The sequence below is a fragment of the Equus asinus genome, chromosome 1 (assembly GCF_041296235.1).
Source record: "Equus asinus isolate D_3611 breed Donkey chromosome 1, EquAss-T2T_v2, whole genome shotgun sequence".
NCBI lineage: Eukaryota > Metazoa > Chordata > Mammalia > Perissodactyla > Equidae > Equus > Equus asinus.
The window spans coordinates 202,050,588-202,073,109 of NC_091790.1; the positions used below are offsets into that span (position 1 = coordinate 202,050,588).

Here is a 22,522-nt window from a genome sequence, read left to right on the forward strand (position 1 = left end):
TCGGTGCGTCACTTCAGTCTCTGTCCTCATGCATTTTCCCGTAAGCCGCCAAGAGAACCCAGGCTGCACCGTCCACACTCTGCTCGGACACCTCCTCAGCTAAATATTCAAGTTCTTTGCCTACGAGTTAGGCTTTCCACCCAGTGGTAGAGCGTAATTCAACCGACTTCTCGGCCACTTTATACCAAGTATCACCTTTCCTCCAGTGCCTGATAGCGTGTTCCTCTCTTGGATCTGAGATCTGACCAGAAGTACCTTTAATGTTCGCTTGTCCACCAATAGTCTCTTCAAGGCAATCTAGGACTTTTCTATCTGGCGCCTCAAAATTCTTCCAGTTTCTGTCCATTACCCAATTTCAAAACCACTTCCACATTTTAGGTATTTTCTACAGCAGCACCCTACTTCCTGTACCAAAACCTAAGTTAGTTTCCATGGGCTGTTGTCACAAATGGGCACGAACTTGGTGGCTTACATCAGCAGAGATCAGTCGTCTCAGAGTCAGAAGGTAGAAGTCCAACACCGAGCTGCTCTCGGGGCCACGCTGTCTCTGACGCCTCTGGGAGGATTCTCCTTTGCCTCCTCCAAGCTTCTGGAGGCTGCTGGCCACCCTGGGCCTTCTTTGGCTTGTAGATGCATCACTCCAATCTCTGCCTCTGTTGTCACCTGTTGTTCCCCTCTGTGCATCTGTGTCCAAATTTCCCTCCTTTCATATTTATACAGTCATTGGATTAGGGTCCCCCTTAGTGACCTCATCTTAAATGGATTACTTGCAAAGACCCTATGAGGTCACAGTCTCAGGTACCAGGGGTTAGGACTTGACCCCATCTTTGGGGGAGACAATGCAACCTCTAACAGGTGGTCAAGGAGCAGTGTATGCAGTTGGAGGGTGAAATGCCCCGATCTCTGTCTTCCCAGGCCTAGTTGTAGTTAGTAGGTGAAACCCGTGTAAATAGTTTTCTCTCGTCCCTGGTGCTTGGCCAACTTCTACTGCCCAGGGCTTCAAGTCCCCGTTCCTTGGCCTGGTATTCGACAGTCTTTACATTCTGTCTCAACTTTTCTTTCAAGGCCAATCTTCCTCCACTCCTCCCCTTGAGAAGGAACCTAATACAGTGTTTCAGTGGAGCTCTGCTTACCTAAATTTCCAGTCCTGGTTCCTGTTAATATCTGTTTTACACTGTTGTAAGGAATGAAGGAGAGAATGATATAAAGGCCAGTGCCTGGAACACAGTCAGCCCTTAAAATGCTGGTAGTGACCCCCTCTCCAGAGTGTTTGCTGATCTCTGCCCGTGTCCAGTATATCTCCACCTCCAGGGCTTTGTGTGTGTTCTTTCTCCCTCTCTTTCCTGTGAGATTGAAATTTTCAAACAAACAATTTCATGACTCTTGTGCAAATATAAAATAAACACATCAAAGATTTTGCTCAACTCATTGACTAAAGGGAACCCGTAAGACATTATCATTGATTCAAAGAGCATTTGAGAATCTAGGGTTAGTGTCCAAGACAGTCATAAAATGTAACTTTCAGGTTATACAGTTCACCAGACAGGAAATTATTTGCATATCTATAAGACAAAAATTTGCAAAATACCCCTCTGTCCTTCGAGAGCTGTACAATATCTCAGAGGATAGTCAGAGCTGGCCCCACAGAAACAGCACTCAGTGACCTCTTCTGCCTCTTTCTAAATTTTGGATCATTTTAATGGCATTCTCTACCTCATGACCACAAATAGTCTCCCACAATTATTGATGATCCCTAGAAGACTATTCTTATTATTCATGGCCTGATTATTTGCATAGGTGCAGCAAGAATTTTAACAAACCAGGTAGGCCTCCTTGAATTTGCTCCGCAAATCTAGAGCCTAAGAGTATTAAGGAGGTCCTAATTCCAAAGAATTAATTTCTCTTGGAAGTTTTCAAAATGAATCTTGCATCAGACTTTTAAAAGCCTCTATTCTTTGTTCTTCTTTCCCAAGTGTGAGAAGCCAAGACCCAAACACTTTCTCCAACGGGTTTTGCATGCTGTAACCTGTAACTCTCAGTGACTTTCCTTCTTCTTGAGGTCTCCAAAATGTGCTAAGGTTCCTGGACTGCCAAGGGGTGGACTTCCTTGCTCCCTGAAAGACTGGGATCCTGGAAGCCAGGTGTCATGTTATTTTTCTTGAGAAGGTGTAGTAGGTGTTAGCTCCAAACACAACCTCAACCATTGCTCCTCAGCAGTGGCCCGGCTGCACCAGAGTAAATGAAGGTCACTGTCAAATGTCATCCTCTAGATACGACCTTGGTGCAGAATTGGTTTTTCCAGTTGTATCTTTGTAAAAAAGAGAATAGATTTGTTCTTAGCCTAGGCAAATGATTATATTGTCCTGAAAAGTCAAAGAGACTCAGTAGAAGTATTTGTTTTTGAAGTCTGAGGGTGAGTGGAAATCAGAGAACGTTTAACACAGTGGATATATGAGTTAACAAATACAAAGGCTACTTCACTGTGCATTAGAGCTAGTTTATAGTTTATATGAAGTTTTCCTCATATGTCCATGAAGCATCCATGTTTCCCTGGAGTGGTCCAGCTCCAAGGACACTTTACGCCCAACACCTGTGTCTCTTTTGTTCCAAGGCCGCCCTGCGCCTGCAGGAGGCAGCTCTTCTTCTGCATCTGGGGAGCCAGGAGACCATTTAAACCAAGACTTCTGAGCGCAGGGGTATAAATAATCTGGATCCTGCCCTGGTAGACATTGTGTGAAAGCGCTGAACTTCCTTTTCATGCGGGTACCACGTCGGGGAGCAGCGAGTGGAGAAAACCCGGGAAGCCTGAGCAACATCCAAAGCCAGGAGTTAACTTGAAGGAGACCATTAAAAAGTAGAAGTTACTAAGAAAATTTTTTTTGGTGGCAAGATGGAGGGCTCCTGGTTTCGTCACCCATGATCTATTGACCCTCCTGCTGAACGACAAACTGGGTCAGGCCCAGTGTTGGTCCCTGCACTGATCCCCGGCTGAAGGAAGGGCTGTTTCCTGGTAGAAGTTTGTGATTTTTCTTCTTTTAAGGACTTAAGAGGGAAGTGTTTTCAGATGCAGAGGCGAAGGATGAGAAACTGAGCCAGAAATCAACAGACTCCTAGAACTCTCATATCTGCTAATGAGGTACGGTCCTTCTCGGCCTTGGAGGACGACCCTCTGCAGTGGATAGAAAATGTGAAGTAAGGGTTCCCAAGCTTTCCACCTCTCCCTGTAGGGCCTTCAGTTCTATTTACGTATCTGAGTCGTGTCCCCCATCCTCCACATTCATATGTGAAACCCTAACCCACAATGTGATGGTATTTGGAGATGGGGTGTTATGGAGGCAATCAGGTTTAGATGAGGTCGTGGGTGTGGGGCCCTCAGGATGGGATCAGTGCTCTTACAAGAGAGACATGAGAGAGCATGCTTCCTCTTTCCACGCTGTGTGGACACAGTGAGAAGACGGCCGTCTGCAAGCCAGGAAGTGAGTCCTCACCAGGGAACTGAATTGGCCTGCACCTTGATCTTGGACTTCCCAGCCTCCAGAATTGAGCAAAATAAATTCCTGTTGTTGAAGCCACCCAGTCTATAATATTTTCTTATGGCCATCTGAGCTGCCTAAGACAGGCACCTATGACGTGAAATCCCACAGTAGGTGAGCTTAAGGAGGGTAATCTATGACCTGAGACTAGTATCAAGAGTTCTCTTACTACTACTAGCTAACACTTATTGATCGCTTACTATAATCTGAGTACCATTCTGACCACTTCATACATACCACTTTATTTAATTTCACAACCACCCCATGAGGGAGGTACTCCATTGTAAAGATTAGGAAAGTGAATTGCAGAGAGGTTAACCTACCCGATTGTGGTCAGCTGAATACTGGCCCCCAAAGACAGCCATGTCCTAATCCCCAGAACCTGTGCATGTCAGTTACCTTATTGCAAAGGGTCTGTGCAGATGTGATGGAGTTCATGATTTTGACGTGGAGACATTAATCCTGGATTGTCTGAGTGGGCCCTAGATGTAATCACCCAGGCCTTGAGAAGAGGGAGGCAAGCAGGAGATGCGTGTCTGGCTCTCCTCTAGACTCACACATACGCAGCTTCATCAAGGTTAGCTCCTTGGGAATGTGACCTGAACAGTTGCACAGGGTCCTGTGCTTAGAAGGGCCCCTCACTTGGTTTCATGTTCTCTGGATGTCATCTTAAAATTCTTAATGATTTTTGAACAAAGGGCCTGGCATTTTCATTTTGCACCAGACCTTGTGAATTACATAACTGGTCCTGATCTATGTCTTTATTGCAAGTCAGAAAACTGTTACCTGTGGCTCTTCCAGGTGACCCAAGGCATTAACATCAATAATTGGCCCAATGATATCGACCAACAATATGGACATTAGCAGCATAATTTCCAAATCTAGCTGCTTCCCTCCCTGGGCGGCTACCTCTAGTGAGCTACTTTCTGCCACCTCTGGTCCTCTTAGTACCTACTCTCCAGCTTGTACATTGACTAATCCAATTTCACAATGTGGTAAATCAAAATGTATAATCAAAAACATAATATGTTTAGGGAGATGCAACAGACTACTGGAAGGGCTGGTCAACCACGAGACATTTGACAACCTGCCTTTAATCTCAGAGCAGGTTGGTACCATCCACTGGGTAAATCTAGGGAAATCTCTCTCTGCCTGGGCCTGGGGTAGGAGAAAGTAGGAAGGTTGGGAGGGAAACTAGAATCTGCTCTCCAGGTGCATCCTTTCCTGTCAGGTGATACATATTTCCAAGCTTGCAAGAACTGTTGGAAGAAAATTAGAGATGCTGTGTGGTCATTGGAAGATGTTTTCCAGGCCTCATCTTCCTCTTTTTCTCTTGGTTCCCAATGGTTTAGACCCTTTGGCTTAGTTTCTGAGTACTGTTAACTTCTGAATGAGTAACATGAGACGTTCCTGAAAGACTAGTAAGAACCCACATTATACGGTCACTGGGAAGCCTCCCCAGGCTCTGAACTTGGAAACACCAAGCCACATATCTGAGTTTTTTCTTCCCCGATAAACCCTGCAGTCTCTCACCCCACCCAGGGAAGATGAGCAGACGTTGTGCCTGGCTTCCTGGGCCAGATGTGGGTCATTTAATAAGGACCCTTTGGCTCCACCCCTATAACCCAAAACAGCAAATGTAGCTTTGGAAATTCTGGTGCACTAGCAGGCACGTGGAGAAAAAGCTTTCAACTTGCGAACACTGAAGCACCCACCAAATCATGAGGCAATGTTTCTGTCTCTTTAAAGGCAGAGAGTTCCTTCACTGGCTCCACCCAATCTGAGTTTCCTCACTCAGAGGTTTCAGAGGGTGCAAAGACTTTTCCCCCAGAGTTAAAGCAAAAGCACCATTTCAAAGAGCTTCTTTGGAGAGGACTTGAGAACTCATCAACTCATTCAAAAGAAGGTGAGCCTGGCTGAGAAGAGGCTGCTGGGCCATAGAGCTGTGAGGGGCAGTAGGATCCAGGGAGTCTGCCGGGGGGTGGATTCTGGTCTGAGAGTGGTGGGAGAGATGTGGTGGTGGAGGGTAGGGTGGGGAGTGAGGAGACGGCGTCTGTCCATCTCCTATGTAACGGGACAAACGTATGCTGCGTAGGGCTCCTGCCATCCAGTTGATCCTGTGATGGACATGAGTGCTGCCTGATAACCCATCCTCTTCCCTGACTAGGAAGTTAGTGTCCCCAGGGCAGGTCTTAGAGCAATTTAGAGACCACCTCGTCTAAATCCCTCTTTTTACTGAAAAAGAAGCAGAATCCCAGAGTGTGGTGACTCTCCAGGGGTTACACAGGTCACTAACGGCAGAGGAAATTTGGAATTTGGTTTGCTGAATCCTTTCCAGCAGTTAACAGAGAGAAGCTGTGTCCGCAGCAGTGTAAGAGACGAGGTGAGGAGGGGAGAGGATCAGCTACGCTAAGGAAACAACATGTGTGACGCCCTCCTCGTTCCTGCCTAATTACAGCCTTGCTGCCAGTTCTCGCTTCTGGAAAGAGCATGGACTGTCTTCCCTGCCCTGCGCTGATCTCTCTCTGTCCTGATGCAGAATGAAATTTAGAGCTGTGCTCCTGAGGAGGAACCCAGAGGAGGCCGTAGTGTGCAGTGGTTAAGAGCGAGCGCGGTGGGGTCGGACAGACTTTGAACTGGATCCCCTGCTGCCCAAAACCTTTAGCACCGTGACCTTGGGCTAGTTTCCCAGCATTTTTGAGCCACATCTACTTCCTCATTTAAAAAATTAGAATAATAAAATTAGCTTCGTTGCAGATCATATTTTGGGAGTAAATGAGATAATGTGCGAAACATATTTTTCATGGTGCTTAGTATACAGTGTGTGTTCAGGAGTAGTTATACTGCTCACAGGTTACGTTCTTTATTATGGAAAAGTTTGAACTTATTTGAAGATAAGGAAAATAATATAAGGAACTTTCCTGTGCCTATACCAAGATTCAACCGTTATCAATTGATGCAATTTTGTTTCCTCTATTACTCAGAACTCTCTATCCTCCTCAGATCATTTTCAAGTAAATATCCGACATGGTGTCACTCTATCAGTAAATATTTGAATATGTCTGTCTGAAAGATAAGGGCCGTGTCAAAAATATTACCATGATGAGACATCAAAAAGCAACTACAATTTTAAAAAATATTACCGGTTGTGTTCAGACTTCTCTGATTGTCTCATGATTCTTAAAATTGTGTGATGTCTTATCCAAACAAGGTCTATAACTTGCAATTGTTCGATTTCTTAAGGTTACCATAATATGTAGGTTTTCATCTGTTGCTTTCTGTAAAATATCCTTTTTTAAGAAAGGGGAAGTTTTTTGTCTAACAGACTTGGACAGTGTACGTTTTGTTGATTACATCCTCAAGATGTCATTTACCACGCTCTTCTAGTTCTAGCATTTTGTGTGAATTTATATTTAGGGAGAGGCTTAATCAGATTCAGGTTTGACTGGTGTTTTGATGGGACCGCTTCAGAGGTGCAGCTGTGAACTTCCATCAGAAGACGCGTGATGTCCTGTTGTCTCTCCTTCTGTAATGTTAGCAAACACTGATGACTGCCTGGAGTAAATTTATTTCATTAAGGGTCACAAATAAGGATATTCCATCATTTTTTCTTCATTTATTAGATAGAATAATCCTATAAAAAGAAACTTCCCCTCGGCAATCCTTTCATTTCCATGAGGTACAGTTATTATAAGGAAGACAAGAGAAATGCTTGATTCTTTCCCCTTTTTGTCAATGTTCAGAATGATTAGATGCTCTCCTGGCAGACTCCAAGGAGAACAAGTGACTTCTTTTCCGAAGGTGGAACTGTTAGCAACTCATGGATTTCAACACATTTGATATATTTCAATCCTTTGGAATTATCATTCTTATTGACACTCAAATTGTCCCATCTTTGTCCAGTTAGAGCCTGTCCAAGTTGGCTCTTGAGTCTCTTTGGTAAGATCTCAGAATTTTTGATAGCGTCCTGGCTTTCTAGTACGACAAGGTGGTCTAGGGTCAGCTTGTACATTTCCTGGCCCAGACCCGGAATCAGTTCTTCCTTCTAAGAGCCCTAATTTTTTTAGGTGGGAAATGGCATTTGAAGACCACAATCTGGGCACTAAGGGTACTTGTTGCTACTGGGTCATCATTATTTTTATACCTTTTCAGTGGACCTCAAAACTACAAACACACACACATATACACACAAAACTAAGAATAGGATTCCTAAAAACAATTTAAGATTTTTTTACAAAGTTCTTTTTGGCCTTAAGTTATTTCCCACTAGGGATGGACAATGAGATTACTGCATTTTCAAGTCTCTTGGACCAATTCTTTCTGTGGTTCCTGCACCACACAAACACAGTTAGATTCATTCATTTCATTTGCTTTTAATTTTTACTGGTATTTTTTAGATATAATTTTTGTTGTATAATTATGTAAACTATTAACAGGGATTCAAGATCAAATCTAGCAAATCTGAATATATCCAAAAAGTCTAGTTTTCATCTTTTATCCCGGTTCCTCCCCCTGTTCCTCCCACCCCATGTAAGTAACACTTTGCTTAGTTTCAGATTAGCCAGCCCCAGCGCTCTAGTGGTTAAGAATCAGCGGGTTCATTTCTTGGTCAGGGAGCCACAGCACTGTCTGTTGGTGTCACACTGTGGCAGCTGCATGTTGCTGTGATGCTGAAAGCTGTGCCACTGGCATGTCAAATACCAGCAGAGTCACCCATGGCAGACAGGTTTCAGCAGAGCTTCCAGACTAAGACAGACTAAGAGGAAGCACGGGGCCACCTAATTCTGAAAAAACTAGCCATGAAAACCCTGAGAATCACCGTGGAGCATTGTTTGATGTAGTGCTGGATGGTGAGGGTCTCACCGAAAGACCGGGCAGAGTTCTGCTCTGCTGTCCTAAGGGTCACCAGGCTTCAGATTTGACTCCATGGCACTAACAACAAGGTTTTCAGGTTATCCTGCCACTGCTTTTTCATATATTTGAAAAATACATATATTTTATATGTGTAGTTCGTATTCCTCCCTTTAGAGAAGCGGTAGTGAACTGTACATCACTTTCTTCACTTGGCTTTTTTTGCTTGATGATACATCCTGGAGACCTCTCTATACTGGTTTATAGAGATAGTGCTCATTCCTTTTCACAGTTGCATTGTACTTCACTGTGTGAATACCTAGGTCTATTCAACCAGTGCCCTAATGATGGGCCTTTGATAGGGTTTTGGTCTTTTGCTATTACAAATAGTGGTGCAGTGAATAGCCTTGTGCATAATGTTTGTCTGTATTTTTGTCAGTGTAGCTTTGGAATAAATCCTAAAATTGGGACTTCTGGTCAAAGGGTAAATGCAGATGGACTTTTGCAAGATGCTGCTAACTTCTCCTCTGTGGTCGGGGCTGCCTTTCCACTCCCTCTGGCCGTGTGGGAGAGCACCCGCTTCCCCTGTACCTTTACCAACAGATTGTGCCAGCCGACTTCTGGATTTCTGACAAACCTGTAGGTGAGAAGTAGTATCTCAGTGTAATTCTAATTTATTTAATCTAGTTATTTTACTTTTTCTGTTTTGACTTATTTTCCTCTATTTTGAGTGAATGTCGTTTCATATATTCAAGGGACATTTACATTTTTTTTCTTCTTTGAACTGTTTATTCATGTCTCTTGCTCCATTTTCTATCAAGTTGTTGGTCTTTTGTTTCTCTCCTTTTCGATTTTCTTTGTCTAATATGGGAATTAACCCTCTTGGATTTACGTTGGAATTTTTTCCCCTAGTTTGACATTTGCGTTTTAATTTGTCTGTGGTGATTTTTGCCTCACATTGTCGTTTAGATTTTTATGTAGTCAAATTTATGAGTCTTTTTCCTTCCTCTGTTTCAAATCCTAGCACTATTTCCCCTGCCCTCAGGTTACAAAGAATTCATCTGTGTTTCTTCTATTATTTATAGGGATTTGTGTCTTACCTTTCAGTTCTGATCTACTTGGAATTTGAATGGCATGAGGAAACGGATGCAGTTTCATTTTTTCTGTCCGGTTATGTAGTTATCCCGGTGTTGCTTATTAGTCCATCTTTTTTCCCATTGGTGTGAGATGTTGTCTTATTGAATATAAATGTAGCATAATATAATCGAATTGAATATGAGTGAATATAGTATGATCAATTCGGTCTATTTGTGAATTTTCTGTTTTTGTTTCTCTGTTCTGTCTCTCTTCTCATGCACCGACATCATACTGCTTTAATTATAGAAACTGTGATGTTTTCCCCTCTGGTGGAGCTAGCCTTCCTTCATTGTTCTTTTTCTTATTGTCCAAGCAAATTTTCTTCTTTCTTCATCCAAATGAACTTTATAATCAACTTTTTTAGCTGCAGGAAAAAAAAATGGTATGGCAAGATTTGCAAAATTTATGTTTATATAAAATCACATTAAAGAAATATCTGTTAGGCTGGACCGGTGGCATAGTGGTTAAGTTCACGTGCTCCACTTCAGTGGCCCGGGATTTGTAGGTTCGGATCCTGGGTGCTGACCTAGCACGGCTCCTCAAGCCATGCTGTGGTGACATCCCACATAAAATAGAGGAATATTGGCACAGATGTTAGGTCAGTGACAATCTTCCTCAAACAAAAAAGTGGAAGATTGGCAACAGATGTTAGCAGGGGCCGATCTTCCTCACACACACACAAAAAGAAATATCTTTTAATTCCAATTTTATGAAATGCTTTAAACATGAAGCTGTGTTGAATCTGGTCAAATGTCTTTTCTGCATCTAGGTAATTTTCTTCTTAATCTGTTAATGGGATGTGTTGTAACAATCAACTTTCTCACATTGAACCACCCTAATGTTTCTGAAATAAATCACATTTCATCATGGTGTATTACTTATTAGTGTCTAATAATATGTTTAGGATTTCTGTGTCAATATTCACAAATGAAACACGTCTGTAGCTTTATTTATTGGTGAAATCTTTCTTAGCCTTTGGGGTCAGTATCACACTTGCTTCATGGAAAGAATTGAAAGTTTTAGTTCTTTTTGATATGATCAGGAATAGTTTATGTAGCATCAAGATGATCAGATCTTTAAAGGTCTAAATGAGTTCCCCTGTGAAGCTGTATGGACCTGGTACTCCTCTGTGGGGATACTCTTTAACTCCTTTCTCTATTGTGTCTTCCATAGTAATTGAACTGTTTCATCTTTCTGTCTCTACTGGGATCAATATGGGTAATAGACTATTACTAATTTTCAGGGAGGAGAAGAAAGAAAAGAGAGTTGGGAATGGTTCCTATTTACTGAAATTGAACCTTTTTTCTCTTCTTCTCAGCCTTCCTAACCTCCAGGTCTTGTGGGTACCTAAGTCCCAGATCCTCTGAACATGGCTGCTGCTCAGGACAACACTCTGAGGATTGTTCTGTTAGGGAACACTGGAAGTGGGAAAAGTGCAACAGCAAACACCATCCTTGGGAAAAACGTGTTTGATTCTCGAATTGCTCCTCACGCTGTTACCTGGACATGTCAAAAAGCATCCCGGGAATGGAAAGGGAGGAACCTTCTTGTTGTTGACACCCCAGGGCTCTCTGACACCAAGGAGAAACTGGAGACCATCTGTAGGGAAATCAGCCGGTGTGTCCTCTTATCCTGCCCTGGGCCTCACGCCATCCTCATGGTTCTGAGGGTGGGCTACCGCACAGAGCAAGATCAGAATACCATCGCATTGATCAAGGCTCTCTTTGGGAAGGCAGCCACGAAGCACATGATCATCTTGTTCACTGGCAAAGATTATTTGGAGGATGAGAGCCTAAGCAACTTTATAGCAAAGTCGGATGTGAAGCTAAGAAACATCATCCAGGAGTGTGGGGACCGCTGCTGCGCCTTCAACAACAGAGCAGATGAAGCTGAGAAGGAAGCTCAAGTGCAGGAGCTGGTGGAGGTGGTAGAGAACATGGTGCAGAAGAACAGAGGGGCGTACTTTTCATACGCCATATACAAGGGCACAGAGGACATGTGGAAACGATGGGCAGAGGAGTTGAAGAAAATCTACACTGATCCACTAGAGAATGAAATTAAACTTCTAGAAAAGGAATACGCTGATACACTGAAAGAAAAAGAAGAAAAAATTAAATCAATACAGCTGAAATATGATGAGAAAATAAAAAATATAAGGCAAGAAGCTGAGAGTAGTGTATTCCAAGATGTTTTAAATGCGATTATGAAGACACTTTCAAAAATATGGCATATGTTTTGGAAGTAATGTAAATTTGATTTTTTTCTTAATCTGCTATGATTTGTAATGTGGTGGATTATGTTTTCCAAAGATGGCCATGCCAGTATCTTCTATCCTACTTATTCTTCTACTATCTGACCTTGTTACTCCTTCCATTGAGTTATGGGATCTGTGCCCCTTACCCTGAAATTGGACGGACTTTGTGACTGCTTTGATAAATAGTGGATAGTTGGAGCAACACCATGTGACTGCTCAGGTTCAAGAGGGAATTGACTCGTTGCTTTCTTGGGGTGCTTGCCTTTGGAATTTGGCCACCATGTTGTGAGGGAGCCCAAGTTGCCCATGGGAAGGCCCACATACAAAGATTTCAAGTCACAGGCCCATTTCCCTGCCTGATCTTTCATCTGCCAGCCTCGCAAGTGAGGCAACACAAAAGTGGATTGTCCAGCTGCCAACTGAGCCACCTCTGAGGAAGGTGCAAAGAGCAAAGATGAGCCATTCCCACTGAGTCCTGCCCAAATTGCAGATTCATTAGAAAAATAAAGGATTCTTGCTGTTTTAAACCACTAAGTTGTGGGATGGTTTGTTATGCAGCAGTAGCTAACCAGAATTAAACATCTTCACAGCTCATTCCCTACCACTCCCTGATCCCACTTGTCCCCCATCACAGTGCCAACGAATTTAAGAAGTTACAAAATTGGCAAAATCAGGCAATAACCCATCACTAGAATTCAAAGACTCAATTTAGGAAAGTTCAGATAAGAAATCCTGCATACGTTACGTGTTAGCACCACTGGTCATGTGTGTTATTTCAGTCCACGTCTGTGAATACTTTGTTAGTGAAGCATCAGGCTTCTCTGGCAAGATTGTCCTGTGGTTCCTGGGGCTCTGGAGATTGACAGGTCCTCTTATTGTTTTTCTCTCTTTTCTTTGTCAGGCACCATCCTAACTTCAGCTGTCCCTGACTATGACTTAAAACTCTCTTCTGTGAAAAATACTTTCCATTTTCCTCTGCAGACCCACTCTTCACCTTTCTTCACTCTAGCTCTTTCCCTAGGAGGGGATCTCTGTGGACTCCACCAGTGGATCTCTTGCTTTCTGCCTTCTGCTTGGCTTCTGCCAATGGGAAGTCCAGGCAGGGGGTCTCTTGGGTGTAGATAAACAAGGTCAGGGTGTTTGTTCTCCTGCCTCTCTCCCTGTAGGGTCATCACTGACTAGCTGCAACCCGAAGCCCAAAGTCACAGCTCCTGCCCTGGTGGCCTCTCCACCCAACTCTCCTTCTGGGCTCCAGTTTTCACTCACCCCTTAGGGTTAGGATGTGATCTCCTCACCGTCACCAGTACTCCCCCTGGTTGTTTCCAAACCCCATATCTACAGCTTGTAGGAAGCCCCTTCACTCGTCATTCCTCCAGGTTCCAAATTACAGCGGGCCACCTCTCCTGCGAGAATCCAGATTGATCAACCGTATGACACCCACTTCTTTTTCTCGTTCAGAGCATTCCTTGATCTTTACTTTTAAAAAATTCTCTCTAGTGTTTTCTTCCACCAGAAAAATGTCTCCTGATAGCTGAAATCTCTGGGACAAGATTACCCTCACAAACTATGACATTGGCCGCGAGCAGATGAAAGGTTCTGTCTTGCTAAAATAATCGAGAGTCTTCAAAGTTAGAGGGATGACCTTTATATCATTTATAGTGATTGCAGATAAGCCAAATTCAAGTTGTTGGGATTTCTCCAGTTGTCCTTTATTTGGTCTGTGAACATGACCGAGAGTATTTACTGTATCAGTGGATTTTAGGGAGACAGGGAGTAGAGAGTAGTCGGGAGAAATAACGTCTCAAATACTTGCTCATACTAAGGTCATTACAAATATTGTGAATGGAGTCAAGACAACGTGGAAGGAAATAACTGTGGTGAGAAAACACATTCATAATATATTCGAAATAGCACAGCCGACCCAACTGCTATTTGCCATAATGCAGTTCTCCTGTTTAAAGTCATTTCTGGTGATTGACACATCAGTGCAGAATCATCTCTAGAGAGCAAAGTGTGCATGCACAGTCCTGGCACCTTTCATTTAAGAACCATTTAAAAGATATTTTCCCTCAGAGACCTCCAGAAGCATTATTTATTCAATTAACCTGTGTGTGTCTAGGCCTGTGTTAGGGTCTATTGAAGATCAACTTAAGTGAGGTGATGTCTTTTCTCCTGATCTTATATTCTGCTTTGGAAGGTAAGACATACCCAGAGGAGAAATGAGCAAATCAAAGAAATCGTATCAACACTATCTCTTTGTTTGACAAATGAAATATTCCCCACTCAATTATCTTTACAATCCTTATATCTCAGTTTTCTCCAAAAGTGGTTCTGATTGAGCTCTGAGGTCTCTGGAAGTTCCATCATTTGATGTGTGCACTATCCCTGTTGTTGAAATATACGATCACCATGACCCATAGTGGGGAATTAGACTAGGATTTCTAGGAGAAGACTTGAGGAAGAATTCAGGGCTTGAAGTCTACTCTGAAGGAAGTGTAGGATGTGTGCATGTGGCTGATTGAACGACGATCTTGCTTCTTTTCAGAAACAGGAAAGTTGGGGGCTGCAGGCAACATTGTCAGGGGAAGCATAGACTCAGCAGCAACAGCATTCAGTGAGGTTTGTGACAAGTTGAGTATCAGATGTCAAAGGGAGGGTCCAGCGTAAGAGTCCTGCATTAACCTGAAATTTTGGACTGAAGATGATGTGAAAGGCCTGGGGCGAATGTGGCAATATATTAACATAAATATCTCCCTCAAGTTCAGCTGAGTCCTCAGTATTTGCCAATATGGCCAGATTCCAAAGCTGTGTGCCAGAAAATCTATGGAGGACTTGTCAAAGGAAGGAGCTAGAAACCAGTTATGTGAGGTTTAGTCTTCAACTAATTCGATAGGTATTTGAAGAGGTCAAGAGGAAAGGACTTTGTAAAAGAGGACATTTAGATTTCGGGTCACTGACCTCAGGGTTCCTCTGTAGAGTAACAGCCTTCCCAGCAGTAAGGTGATCTCTATGCAACAATGTGTTACGATAAGGGAGGCTCCACAGTGACTCCACCTTGCATCTCCTACCCAGTGGGATGATGGTTCCCTCTCTCCTCAAACATAGTAGGGAGCCCTGTTGGACTCTGAAGGTGCCAGAAAAGGTGAGTGGTGTATGGTAATAGATTCCTGGGAGGACATGAGCTTTGTCCTCTGGAGTTTAGTTTTGGAGCCTAGTGGCTCTAAATATATGAAAGGATGTTGCTGTGTGCCAGAGGGAGCAGGGTAAAGATTGAGGAGCCTGTACTGGAAGCATCCATAACTTTCTCTGAGTGAGGGGAAAAGTATGTGTTTCCCATAAATCAAATGTGGGCTACACAGAAGGGAGCCAGCCAGAGCCAGCTAGAAGGGAACTTGCCCTGGAGTCCACCAGGGATCCCATCAGTGATGAATGGACCAGACCTCTGGGAGCCCAGGTGCTGGGAACTGGGCTGGAAGTAACCTGCTGGAGGGGACATAGCGGTCATTAGCTGGACTTGGAATTAGACATTTCCAGGGCACACTCTATGATGAGTCATCAATGGTGCCCTATGAGGAAAAGAGTCACTCACTGTGCCTCCAACCCCCGAGGCCAGATTACACTGACTTGTCTTCAGTGTCTCTTCCTGTTCTCCTCCAACCCATGAACAGTCAGACCTATGATGCCTGACTGGAGGCGGAAAAGGAGAAGGGCACCGTTGGGAAGCCCTGTCCACATGGCAGGTCCTTCAGCTGAAGCAGGCACCAGCCAGGGGAAGGAGCCACTTTACCCTTCAATGAAATTCAGAGTTTGATGATTGGGTTGGATGTTTTAATTACACAAATCTGACTAACAGTGATTGGAGAGGTGCTTGCTAAGGGCAGAAGCCATCCAAGATTTTCCTCTTGAGGCACTAACAGAGCCAGTTTGAAAGGCCAGTAGGAGAAAAGAATAAAAGTCTTCTTTCCATGTCCCTGTGGAGTCCCTCCTATGCAACCACACAGTTATATACAGATTGCCTTCTTGGCTGTGGAGGAGATGACTCTAGAGAAGAACTCCAGGATCTCGCCAATCCTGAGTCCTGTACCTGAGGTGTTGGGAATTCAAGTGAGTTGCAGGAGCAGGAGTCAGGGGAAGGCACTGTGCTCATGTGGATTACTGAGAGAGTTTTGAAGCTGCCACATTCCTACTAGGGAGGGGTGTTTGTGTACAAATCCCAGAGTCACGAGATTCAAATAGGTGGAGTCGGCCCTGCAGTATCTGAAGTGGGAGAAGCATCCCTGTGAGCCCTGGGCCTTGTTTACTCAAGGTCAACCAGAGCCCAGCCTTGACCAGCAAAAAATCTGTGCTGAGGAGTCTCCACATCTTTGTGGCCGAGGAGAGGACAGGCAATAAAGAGCAGTGTGGTGCCTGGCAAGACATTTGCAGCGGTGTGGGAGACTTTCACAGCAAGCTTATGGTACATCTGTGGCAAAAGTTCTGACCATTCTTAGCGATCACAACTCGACTTTTTTTTTTTTTTGTGGAAGATTAGCCCTGAGCTGACATCCATGCCAATGTTCCTCTGCTTTATATGTGGGACGCCTACCACAGCCTTGCTTAACAAGCGGTGTGTATGTCCGCACCAGGGATCTGAAACGGTGAACCCCGGGCCGCTGAAGCAGAACATGCGAACTTAAACAGTGTGCCACCAGCCTGGCCCCACAACTCAGCTTTTTGAGAGTGGATTTTCTTTTTGACAGTCTCAATCTGGTGTATAGAGCTAATGATCAGACTTGAAAGTATGCTTATGGTTGAAAACAAGAGGATGTTATAAATTAGAGACTTGTTTTCTGCTGTGACTTTTAACTCTGAAGACCACCCCACCAGAGAAGTTCAAGAGATGCTGTGAGTAATAAGCCCCCGAGGTCAAAGAAGACATGTTTGAGACGCAGCAATCATTTGCCAAAGAGCTGTGCACGTGGTCCATGGACAACGACCGAAAGTTCATTTGAATAGTCAGTTGTTGAATATGGATGTAAAAATTGGATAATTTCTGGATGTTGTACCCCACACAGGAGCCCTCACTAAATTCATAAAGCAAGCTTTGAATGGTAGTCAGAAACATGGTCCTTACTGAACTCTAAAATGTCTCTAATGAGGAAAGCCGTCCTCCAACTTAGAATGGCCTTAAACATCACTGCCTCGCAAGGAGGCACCTGTGCCATTATCCAAACAGAATGTTGTGTGTTCATACCTGGTGCGTCTGCTAATCTGTTGTCTTTCTTAAATCATATGAGGACACAAGTGAATGCCCTGAACCAACCCCCAGCCTGGAGGACTTAGTAAATCAACGATGCAGATCATGGGGCTCTTGGTGGACAAAGTTGTCCCTGATTTTTGGAATTATTGTCTTGACCTGTGTTTTCTCTTGCGTGTGCCTGTATTGCTGCTGTAGCATTTGCCTCCAACGCAGCAAGACAGCTGCCAAACGAGCCACCTCCGTGCTAGAGAAACCCCTTGCTGACCGCTGAGGGCACATTGGGGAAGAGGGGGCATGAGAGACTGGAAGAGCTGGTCACAAGAGGTGGAGTGTCGTGGGAGGTCATGGAGAGGACACGACTGCCAGTTGACCCTAGAGTTGGCCCTGGGCAATTGGAGGCTCCCCACTTCCTATCCTCTTCTTGGAATGCACATTCCGCATGCCTTCCCCATTCCCAGAAGCTGCCCCAAGGATCCAGCCTTGAGATGGAAATGTGGTGTTGAGACTATCTGGATGGCATATGTGACTGAGCCGAGTAAAGGCTCTATATACATTTTTAGGATTTGGCGAGCAGGTGGGGAAACTACTCATCTTGCCGCCGCCTGAGACAAGCCTCGTAAGTAAGCTCCCTTGCTTGTTCAACCTGCCGCCCGCCCATCTAGCATGGTCTGCCTCTTTCTTCCGTCTCTCCTTGCCGTCCACCTACGGAGGTCAGGAAGCTCCTGAGGATGTTGTGAACCAACATATTCTTTTGACACAGCAGTCTTATCTATGTTTATAAACAAATATAAAAGATGGAATCTCTAAGGCCGTGACTCTCAGTTCTTTCTTCTTGTTAGATAGCATCTTGATGACCTGAAATTCCTTCTACTCTGGGTTGCATTCTCTGGGATTTGGACTCAGCAAATTGCCGTGTTGCAGAAGTTTGTAATGATGGCAATGCACACCCTCATCCTCCTCCTCGTCTCCTCCTCCATAAAGATCTGTGACCTCAGCTCTGAATCTGGGTCTCAGGCAGTGTCTCAAATGTTCCCATCAAGGGACAGTTGCTATGCATGTCGGTGCACAGCACATAAGTGGTTGCCTGGGATGAGGGTGGTGGGATGGGGAGGCATTGCAAAGAGTGTGAGGAACCTTTTGTGGCTGATGGATGTATTCTTTTTTTTTTAAATTTTTTATTGAGTTAATGATAGGTTACTATCTTGTGAAATTTCAGTTGTATATTTTTGTCTGTCAGTCATGTTGTAGGTGCAACCCTTCACCCTTTGTTCCTGCCCCCACCCCCCTTTCCCCTGGTAGCCACTAATCTGTTCTCTTTGTCCACAGGTTTAAAGTCCTCATATTAATGGAGTCATATAGAGATTATCCTTCTCTATCTGGCTTATTTCACGTAACATAATTCCCTCAAGGTCCATCCATGTTGTTGCAAATGGGATGATTTTGTTCTTTTTTATGGCTGAGTAGTATTCCATTGTATATATATACCACATCTTCTTTATCCAATCATCCGTTCATGGGCACTTAGGTTGCTTCCACATCTTGGCGATTATAAATCATGCTGCAATAAACATTGTGGTGCATAGGACTTTTAGAATTGTTGACTTCAAGCTCTCTGGATAGATACCCAGTAGTGGAATAGCTGGATCATATGGTAGTTCTATTTTTACTTTTTTGAGGAATCCCCATACTGTTTTCCATAGTGGCTGCACCTGTTGCATTCCCACCAGCAGTGTATGAGGGTTCCTTTTTCTCCACAACCTCTCCAACATTTGTTACTATTTGTTCTAGTTATTTTTGTCATTCTAATGGGTGTAAGGTGATATCTTAGCATAGTTTTGATTTGCATTTCCCTGATGATCAGTGATGGTGAACATCTTTTCATGTGCCTATTGGCCATCCATATATCTCCTTTGGAGAAATGTCTGTTCATGTCTCCTGCCAATTTTTTGATAGGGTTGTTTAATTTTTTGTTGTTGAGTTGTGTGAGTTCTTTATATATTATGGACATTAAGCCTTTGTCGGATATATTACTTGCAAATATCTTTTCCCAGTTAGTGGGTTGTTTTTTTGTTTCAATCCTGTTTTCCCTTGCCTTGAAGAAGCTCTTTAATCTGATGAAGTCACATTTGTTTATTCTTTCTATTGTTTCCCTTGTCTGAGAAGACATGGTGTCTGAAAAGATCCTTTTAATACTGATGTCAAAGAGTGTACTGCCTACATTTTCTTCTAGAAGCCTTATGGTTTCAGGTCTCAGCTTTAGGTCTTTGATCCATTTTGAGTTTATTTTGGTGAATGGTGAAAAAGAATGGTCAATTTTCGTTCTTTTACATGTGGCTTTCCAGTTTTCCCAGCACCATTTGTTGAAAAGACTTTCTTTTCCCCATTGTATGCCCTCAGCTACTTTGTCGAAGATTAGCTGTCCATAGATGTGTGGTTTTATTTCTGGGCTATCAATTCTGTTCCATTGATCTGTGCACTGGTTTTTGTACCAGTACCATGCTGTTTTGATTACTGTAGCTTTGTAGTATGTTTTGAGGTCAGGGATTGTGATGCCTCCAGCTGTGTTCTTTTTTCTCAGGATTGCTTTAGCAATTGGGGGTCTTTTGTTGCCCCATGTGAATTTTAGGATTCTTTGTTCTAATTCTGTAAAGAATGTCATTGGGATTCTGATTCTGATGGCGTTGAATCTGTAGATTGCTTTAGGTAGAATGGACATTTTAACTATGTTTATTCTTCCAATCTATGTGCATGGAATGTCTTTCCACCTCTTTATGTCGTCATCCATTTCTTTCAGAAAAGCCTTGTAATTTTCATTATATAGGTCTTTCACTTCCTTAGTTAAATTCACCCTGAGGTATTTTATTCTTTTTGTTGCGATTGTGAATGGTATTGTGTTCTTGAGTTCTTTTTCTGTTAGTTTGTTATGAGAGTATAGAAATGCTATGGATTTATGTAAATTAATTTTATACCCTGCAACTTTGCTGTAGTTGTCGATTACTTCTAAGAGTTTTGCAATGGATTCTTTGGGGTTTTCTATATATAAGATCGTGTCATCTGCAAACAGTGAGAGTTTCACTTCTTCCCCCCCATTTGGATTCCTTTTATTCCTTTTTCTTGCCTGATTGCTCTGGCCAGGACCTCCAGAACTATGTTAAATAAGAGTGGTGATAGAGGGCATCCTTGTCTCATTCCTGTTCTCAGGCGGATGGCGCTCAGTTTTTGCCCATTGAGAATGATGTTGGCTGTGGGTTTGTCATATATGGCCTTTATCATGTTGAGGTAGTTTCCTTCTATCCCCATTTTGTTCAGAGTTTTTATCATAAACGGCTGTTGGATCTTGTCAAATGCCTTCTCTGCATCTATTGAGATGATCATGTGGTTTTTATTCCTCAGTTTGTTGATGTGGTGTATCACGTTGATTGATTTGCAGATGTTGAACCATCCCTGTGTCCCTGGTATGAATCCCACTTGATCATGATGTATGATCGTGTTGATGAATTGCTGTATTCGGGTTGCCAAAATTTTGTTGAGAATTTTTGCATCTGTGTTCATCAGCCAGATTGGCCTGTAGTTCTCCTTTTTCGTACTGTCCTTGTCAGGTTTTGGTATCAGTGTGATGTTGGCCTCATAGAATGCTTTAGGAAGTGTTCCATCCTCCCTAATTTTTTGGAATAGCTTGAAAAAGATAGGTATTAAATCCTCTCTGAAAGTTTGGTAGAATTCCCCAGGAAAGCCATCTGGTCCTGGGGTTTTATTCTTTGGGATGCTTTTGATGGCTGTTTCAATCTCTTTCCTTGTGATTGGTCTGTTCAAATTGTCTGCTTCTTCTTGAGTGAGCTTTGGGAGGCTGTAGGAGTCCAAGAATTTATCCATTTCCTCTAGGTTACCCATTTTGCTGGCATATACTTTTTCATAGTATTCTCTCATAATCCATTATATTCCTGCGGAGTCTGTTGTTATTTCTCCTCTTTCATTTCTGATTTTGTTTATTTGAGCTTTCTCTCTTTTTTTCTTTGTAAGTTTGGCTAGGGGTTTGTCAATTTTATTTATCTTCTCAAAGAACCAGCTCTTTGTTTCATTGATCCTTTCTACTGCCTTTTTTGTTTCACTAGCATTTATTTCTGCTCTGATTTTTATTATTTCTCTCCTTCTGCTGACTTTGGGCTTTGTTTGTTCTTCTTTCTCTAATTCACTTAGGTGTAGTTTAAAATTGGTGATTTGGGATTTTTCTTGTTTGTTAAGATGTGCCTGAATTGCGATGAATTTTCCTCTTAATACAGCTTTTGCTGCATCCCATATGAGTTGGTATGGCATGTTATCATTTTCATTTGCCTCCAGGTATTTTTTGATTTCTTCCTTAATTTCTTCAATGATCCATTGCTTGTCCAATAGCATATTGTTTAGTCTCCACATCCTTGTGCCTTTCTCAGCTTTTTTCTTGTAATTAATTTCTAGCTTTACAGCATTATGATCGGAGAAGATGCTTGTCATTATTTCAATTTTTTTAAATTTGTAAAGGCTTGCCTTGTTTCCCAACATATGGTCTATCCTAGAGAATGTTCCATGCGCGCTAGAGAAGAATGTGTATTCTGCTGTTTTTAGATGAAGTGTTCTATATATGTCTATTAAGTCCAACTGTTTTAGCTTTTCATTTAGCTCCACTGTTTCTTTGTTGATTTTCTGTCTGGATGATCTGTCCATTGATGTGAGTGGGGTTTTGAGGTCCCCTACTATTATTGTGTTATTTTTGGTATCTTCTTTTAGGTTTGTTAATAGTTGCTTTATGAACTTTGGTGCTCCTGTGTTGGGTGCATAGATATTTATAAGCGTTATTTCTTCTTGATGAAGTGTCCCTTTGATCATTATATATTGGCCCTCTGGGTCTCTCTTTACCTGCCTTATCTTGAAGTCTGTTTTGTCTGATATAAGTATTGCGACACCTGCTTTCTTTTGTTTGCTATTAGCTTGGAGTATTATCTTCCACCCCTTCACTCTGAGCCTGTGTTTGTCCTTGGAGGTGAGGTGTGTTTCCTGGAGACAACAAATGGTTGCATCTTGTTCTTTAATCCATTTTGCCACTCTGTGTCTTTTTATTGGAGAGTTCAATCCCTTTACATTGAGGGTGAGTATTGATGCATGGGGGCTTAATGCTGTCATTCTGTTGCTCGTTTTCCAGTTTTCCTGTGTTTCCTTTGTTTCTCATCCTGTGTGTTTTAGCCTACCCACTGACTTCTGCAATTTCTTATGCTGGGTTTCTTAGACTTTTCCTTATTTATGTTTTGTGTCTGTGTTCTGTTTTTTATTTTAGTGGCTACCCTGAAGTTTGTATTCAGAATCTCATGTATAACATATTCCATTTTCTGGTGGTCTCTTACTTTCTTAGCCTAGACTGTTTCAGTCCCTTTCCTCCTCTCCTCCTAAATTATTATTTTCATCTCTTATTCCAGCTTGTGTTGTGAGTTTGTGTTAGAGTGATAAGATTGTTTCTGCTCTTGTGATTTCCTTCCC

At 42.8% G+C, this 22,522-nt stretch overlaps 2 protein-coding genes across 4 annotated transcripts in view; both read left to right on the forward strand.

Moving 5' to 3' along the window:
- LOC123287442 (GTPase IMAP family member 1-like) overlaps positions 1 to 22,522 on the forward strand; it is a 221,816-nt gene that overhangs the window by 100,892 nt on the left and 98,402 nt on the right. The window lies entirely within an intron of this gene.
- On the forward strand, positions 5,195 to 12,305 carry LOC123285957 (GTPase IMAP family member 7-like). 3 transcript variants are annotated; one of them, XM_070515827.1, is made up of 3 exons: positions 5,661 to 5,916; positions 8,829 to 9,027; positions 10,840 to 12,305. In XM_070515827.1, exon 3 carries the CDS (start codon positions 10,891 to 10,893, stop codon positions 11,764 to 11,766), a length of 876 nt encoding a protein of 291 aa, XP_070371928.1. In that variant the 5' UTR covers positions 5,661 to 5,916; positions 8,829 to 9,027; positions 10,840 to 10,890; the 3' UTR covers positions 11,767 to 12,305. The 3 variants fall into 3 exon arrangements, with proteins under 3 accessions (XP_044627190.1, XP_070371934.1, XP_070371928.1); XM_044771255.2 differs by lacking the exons at positions 5,661 to 5,916; positions 8,829 to 9,027 and adding an exon at positions 5,195 to 5,439; XM_070515833.1 differs by lacking the exon at positions 8,829 to 9,027 and having other exon boundaries at positions 5,660 to 5,916.